Source organism: Bison bison, unplaced genomic scaffold (assembly GCF_000754665.1).
Source record: "Bison bison bison isolate TAMUID 2011002044 unplaced genomic scaffold, Bison_UMD1.0 scf7180017864118, whole genome shotgun sequence".
Lineage (NCBI taxonomy): Eukaryota > Metazoa > Chordata > Mammalia > Artiodactyla > Bovidae > Bison > Bison bison.
The window spans coordinates 2,827,867-2,834,258 of NW_011494690.1; the positions used below are offsets into that span (position 1 = coordinate 2,827,867).

Below are 6,392 nucleotides of genomic sequence, written 5' to 3' on the forward strand. Positions count from 1 at the left end.
AAGATGATGCTGTGAAAGTGCTGCACTCAATATGTCAGCAAATCTGGAAAACTCAGCAGTGGCCACAGGACTGGAAAAGGTCAGTTTTCATTCCAATCCCAAAGAAATGCAATGCCAGAGAATGCTCAAACCATCACACAATTGCACTCATCTCACATGATAGGAAAGTAATGCTCAAAATTCTCAAAGCCAGGCTTCAACAGTATGTGAACCATGAACTTCCAGATGTTCAAGCTGGATTTAGAAAATGCAGAGGAACCAGTGTTCAAATTGCCAACATCTACTGTATCTTCAAAAAAGCAAGAGAGTTCCAGAAAAACATCTACTTCTGCTTTATTGACTATGTCAAAGCCTTTGACTGTGTGGATCACAACAAACTGCGGAAAATTCTTAAAGAGATGGGAATACCAGACCATCTGACCTGCCTCCTCAGAAATCAGTATGCAGCTCAGGAAGCAACAGTAGAACTGGACATGGAACAACAGACTGGTTCCAAATAGGGAAAGGAGTACATCAAGGCTGTATATTGCCACATTGCTTATTTAACTTATATACAGAGTACTTCATGAGAAATGCTGGACTGGATGAAGCACTAGCTGGAATCAAGGTTGCTGGGAGAAATATCAATAACCTCAGATATGCAGATAATACCACCCTCATGGCAGAAATCGAAGAGGAACTAAAGGGCCTCTTGATGAAAGTGAAAGAGGAGAGTGAAAAAGTTGGCTTAAAACTCAGCATTCAGAAAACAAAGATCATGGCATCCGGTCCCGTTCACTTCAGTTCAGTTCAGTTGCTCAGTTGTGTCCGACTCTTTGTGACCCCATGAATTGCAGCACGCCAGGCCTCCCTGTCCATCACCAACTCCCAGAGTTTACCCAAACTCATGTCCATCGAGTTGGTGATGCCATCCTGTCATCTCATCCTCTGTTGTCCCCTTCTCCTCCTGCCCCCAATCCCTTCCAGCATCAGAGTCTTTTCATGGCAAATGAATGGGGAAACAGTGACAGACTATTTGGACTCCAAAATCACTGCAGATGGTGACTGCAACCATGAAATAAAAAGACGCTTGCTCCTTGGAAGAAAAGTTATGACCAACCTAGACAGCATATTAAAAAGCAGAGACATTACTTTACCAACAAAGGTCCATCTAGTCAAAGCTATGGTTTTTCCAGTAGTCATGTATGGATGTGAGAGTTGGACAAAAAGAAAGCTGAGCGCCAAAGAATTGATGCTTTTGAACTGTGGTGTTGGAGAAGACTCTTGATAGTCCCTTGGACTGCAAAGAGATCCAGCCAGTCCATCCTAAAGGAAATCAGTCCTGAATATTCATTGGAAGGACTGATGCTGAAGCTGAAGCTCCAATACTTTGGCCACCTGATGCGAAGAGTTGACTCATTGGAAAAGACCCTGATGCTGGGAAAGATTGCAGGTGGGAGGCAAAGGGGACGACAGAGGATGAGACGATTGTATGGCATCACTGACTCAATGGACATGAGTTTGAGTAAACTCTGGGAGTTGGTGATGGACAAGGAGGCCTGGCATGCTGCAGTCCATGGGGTAGCAAAGATTTGGACACTACTGAGTGACTGAACTGAACTGAACTGATTGGGAGAGACCAATATAATCACAAAGGTGCTGATAAGAAGAAGTCAAGAAGGTCAAGAGTAGTAGGAGAAAGCACGACAAAAACAAAAGCCTGGAGTGAAATGTTTTGAAGATGAAAAAAGGGGCTACAAGCCAAAGAATGTGAGCAGCCTCCGGGAGATAGGAAAGGCAAGAAAATGGACTCTTCCCTACAAGCTTCCAGAAGGAATGTAGCCTTGCTGACATCTTGAGTTTCGGACTTCTAACTTTCAAAAAAGGGAGAGAACCAACCTGTGTTGTTTTAAACCACAAAGTTCATGGTCATTTGTTACAGTGGCAATAGAAAACTAATACGATAGGTAAAAACAATGTACCTATCATATCCAACCTAACATAAGCGTGAAATGTAGTAAAGTGAAATAAAAATATCACAGATATTTTTCATGTTATTAGTTAATTTCTACACCTAAACATGCAAAATCAAATGTTTAAGGAGAAATTTTTAAAAAATACTATATTTTCCTTTTTAGCATTTATCTATTATGCTTAACTAGACGTATGAGCGATTGATTTATCCCCAGGAGGGCTTCAGAGTCATTCTGTTTTTGAAGGGCCCAACAATATGATCAGACCCAGGCATTCCTTGCTGATTTGGAGACTGGTATTGGTGCTGGATTAAGGGTTTTATAGCCGATCAGTAAGCTGATGAGGAAAAGGAACAGAGGTTTGGGCAGTCATGTGTATTTGTATATGAATTAATATATGCATACGTTACTATATATACATATATAATTACTTAAAATGTCACATGGGAGAAAAAGTTAAGTTTTTTAGTTTAGTTGGAAAGTTAGAGGTAGTCTCCTGGAAGAGGTGGATATTGGACTGAGACTTCATGTACACAAGGGGCAGAAATCCTGTAGACAGTAGTAAGAATGGCAATTCTAATGTAAATGGTAAAGTTTCAGAAGGAAAGAGAAGAGATGGGGAAATCTAAGTATTCTGACCGGAGCTGAGAGCCTGTGGGAAGAGGGAAGAATAAAGTAGAATGGGCCAGCTAAATGAGAAGTTTAAACTAGGTGCTAATGGAGATCAACACGCAGATTTCTGAAGACAGAAATGACATAAGAGAATTATTTGTGGAATCAAAGGATCAAGTATCTTAACCTGTATAAAGACCTAAAAGACTTAAAAGAAGCTTGCTCTTTTATATGCTGAACAATTAAAGCATTATATTAAAAGACATGCAGGCATGAGAAAATAGAAATTCTTTTTATTTATTTATTTGGCCTTGGGGCTTGTGGGATCTTAGTTTCCTGATCAGGAATTGAACCCAGGCCCTCAGCAATGAAAATGTGGAGTCCTAACCAATGGACCATCATGGAATTCACTATAAATTCTTTTAGATGTTTGCTATGTGTAAGCCAAACAACCTCAGTATTAACATGGAATTAAACACTATTCCTAGCACACAGGAAAATAGCAAATTTTGTATTACTTTTCCTTATGAGCACACTGAATGTGTACTGGGCTTCAATACCCTGTTGAGAGGAAAAGCTTACCAGTCACCATACATCCATGTAAGCCAATCAGAAGCGCAGCACTGTGGTACAAGGGTAGGGGGGAATAGATTACATCATCCTGTGTAACCTTGGAGGCAATAGCAAGGCCAATTCCGTACCAAATGCGTTGATGATTGATCTTTGCAGCTTTCGGGAGACCTGCATAAAGGCACAAGAGAAGCATGAGTGAATCAAGAATGGTTATTCACAGACACATGGTCTGGGACAGAGATGTATCTTAGGAAGATTCATCATCTAGTAATTAGAAGATTGCATTTGGTGAGACCAGAAGTTCACAGTTTTTTCTGTAAAGGACCAGATGGTAAACGTTTTAGGTTTTGCAGGGTCATAAGTCTCTATTGCAACTACTCAACTCTGCTATTATGGCTGAAAGCAGCTAAACACAAAAAGTAATGAACTTGGCCCTGTGGACATGAAACTTTACTTACAGAACTGGTGGTGGTGTGGTGTTTGTGACCCACAGGCTATGGTTTGCTGACCCCTGAGTTAGCTGGTTATTAGAGTGCTAAGATGAGGAAAAACGAATGACTGTCTATTGAATTTCTGCTTTGGGTCTACCATCTTGCTAAGTATCCTTGAAGGACAGGGGTTTGAACTGCCTGGGGTCACTTATATGAGGATTTTTTTCAGTGGTAAACACACTGATGGTTGGTTGAATCCATGGATGAAAAATCGCAGATGCAGAAGAACCTATATGGAGGGCCTTCTATCAGTTATATGTAGATCTTCTGCTGTGTGGACCCTCGTATTGTTCAAGGGTCAACTGTATTGTCAAATTTTCACTCAATTCTTATAATTAATGATATAAGTAGAATTATATTCTCTAGTTCACAGATGAGAAGACTGAGAATCAGAGAGAATACATCCCTATCCATCCTATCTCTTTCCTTCATAGCCACTTCTATGAATTTCTCACATACTCTTCTACAGTTTTTTATGTAAATATAGGCTCATTTGCTCATATGTTCTTGCCCTTTCCCCCAATTAAAAAAAAAAAAGCATACTATTCTGCACTTCCCCCCTTCACTAACAAAGTATTTTTAAGTTCTGTCTATATTTGTATGTAGAAATTTCCCTTATTTTTTCATCCACTTATTCTCTCTGCATTTACTCCTTTGTGTATGTGTTTTATAGTTTATTCACACTAATTTGCAATTTCAAACGACGCTGGTCCACACGTGGAAAAACCTGGTCCACATGGCACTTCACACTGTGAATGATGCTCCATCTGTAGGATAAATTTGCTGATGTGAGACTGCTGGGCCAAAAGGTATCAGACCTCGTAATTTTGTTAGACACTGGCACTTTGCCAGTTATTAGGGCTGTCCCCATTGACTCCCCCATCAGTAATATAGGAGTGCACCTGTTTCCTCATAGCGCTTCAAAAGTGTCCTTTCAAATGTTGGAATTTCTGACAATCTGAAAGGTGAAAAAATGGTATCTCAGTGTATTTTTAGTACACTATGTACATTGTATTTTCTTAACTATAATTTATGTAAATTTTTTTATAAGACTCAATTGAAAGAGTATGCTTATATTGTTGCCCATGGGAGTCAGTTTAGTTGGGGAGGCCATGAAGTCATTGCAAAGCGGATGGGTCTAGAGTTTAAAACCTGAGTGGGTCAGTTGGCTTTGTGAAGAGAAAGGCAATCTGTTTAGATTAAGATGCTTCAATATTTGATGGTATTGCCTAAATAAAAGCAAGTTGTTATAAGGAAAAGCAGTATGACTGGCAAACTACTGTCATTGTAAACACAGTTCACAATTGATGGTCTTTGATGTCATTAATATTGATGCTCCATTCTATACTAATAATGAGAAACAGAATAAAGAATCAACAAATCAATTGTATTCACCTTGAAAAAAAATTATCCAGATAGTAAAAACTCAGAATTATATTTCTTAAAACAGAAACACACATCTTTTGCTGGTGTTAAGCACTTTCAGAAAAATTCCTGATTTAAACTTTTGTATTAATTAAGAAATAATATTTGGTAACTATTATATAACTTTGTGCTAATGACTGCTTTTGAGAAACAGGGAAAACATTTTGTTCTCTGATTGCTTAAATGAATTCTTTTTATTAATGTTTATACTAGTAACTTCCATTGTATAATCATAAGGGGTTTGATTTAGGTCATAGCTGAATGGTCTAGTGGTTTTCCCTACTTTCTTCAATTTAATAAGGAGTTCATGATCTGAGCCACAGTCAGCTCCCAGTCTTATTTTTGCTGACTATATAGAGCTTTTCCATCTTTGGCTGCAAAGAATATAATCAATCTGATTTCGGTGTTGACAATCTGGTGATGTCCATGTGTAGAGTCTTCTCTTGTGTTGTTGGAAGAGGGTGTTTGCTATGACCAGTGCATTTTCTTGGCAAAACTCTATTAGTATTTGCTCTGCTTCATTCTGTATTCCAAGGCCAAATTTGCCTGTTACTCCAAGTGTTTCTTGACTTCCTACTTTTGCATTCCAGTCCCCTATAATGAAAAGGACATCTTTTTTGGATTTTAGTTATAGAAGTTCTTATAGGTATTCATAGAACCGTTCAACTTCAGCTTCTTCAGCATTACTGGTTGGGGCATAGGTTTGGATTACCGTGATATTAAATGGTTTGCCTTGGAAACGAACAGAGATCACTCTGTCGTTTTTGAGATTACATCCAAGTACTGCATTTCGGACTCTTTTGTTGACCATGATGGCTACTCCATTTCTTCTATGGGATTCTTGCACATAGTAGTAGATATAATGGTCATCTGAGTTAAATTCACCCATTCCAGTTCATTTTAGTTTGCTGATTTCTAGAATGTCGACGTTCACTCTTGCCATCTCCTGTTTGACCACTTCCAATTTGCCTTGATTCATGGACCTAACATTCCAGGTTCCTATGCAATATTGCTCTTTACAGCATCAGACCTTGTTTCTATCACCAGTCACATCCACAGCTGGGTATTGTTTTTGCTTTGGCTCCATTCCTTCATTCTTTCTGGAGTTATCACAATAAACTGTGGAAAATTCTGAAAGAGGTGGGAATACCAGACCACCTGACTTGCCTCTTGAGAAACCTATATGCAGGTCAGGAAGCAACAGTTAAAACTGGACATGGAACAACAGACTGGTTCCAAATAGGAAAAGGAGTACGTCAAGGCTGTATATTGTCACCCTGCTTATTTAACTTATATGCAGAGTACATCATGAGAAATGCTGGGCTGGAAGAAGCACAAG

General features: G+C 39.1%; 1 protein-coding gene across 1 annotated transcript in view; it reads right to left on the reverse strand.

Annotated features, from left to right (window-relative positions):
• Positions 1-6,392, reverse strand: part of SLC27A2 (solute carrier family 27 (fatty acid transporter), member 2) — a 56,125-nt gene that overhangs the window by 31,869 nt on the left and 17,864 nt on the right. The window contains exon 3 of the mRNA XM_010839504.1: positions 3,147-3,305. Coding sequence (XP_010837806.1) covers positions 3,147-3,305 — 159 coding nt within the window. The remainder of the gene's footprint in view (positions 1-3,146; positions 3,306-6,392) is intronic.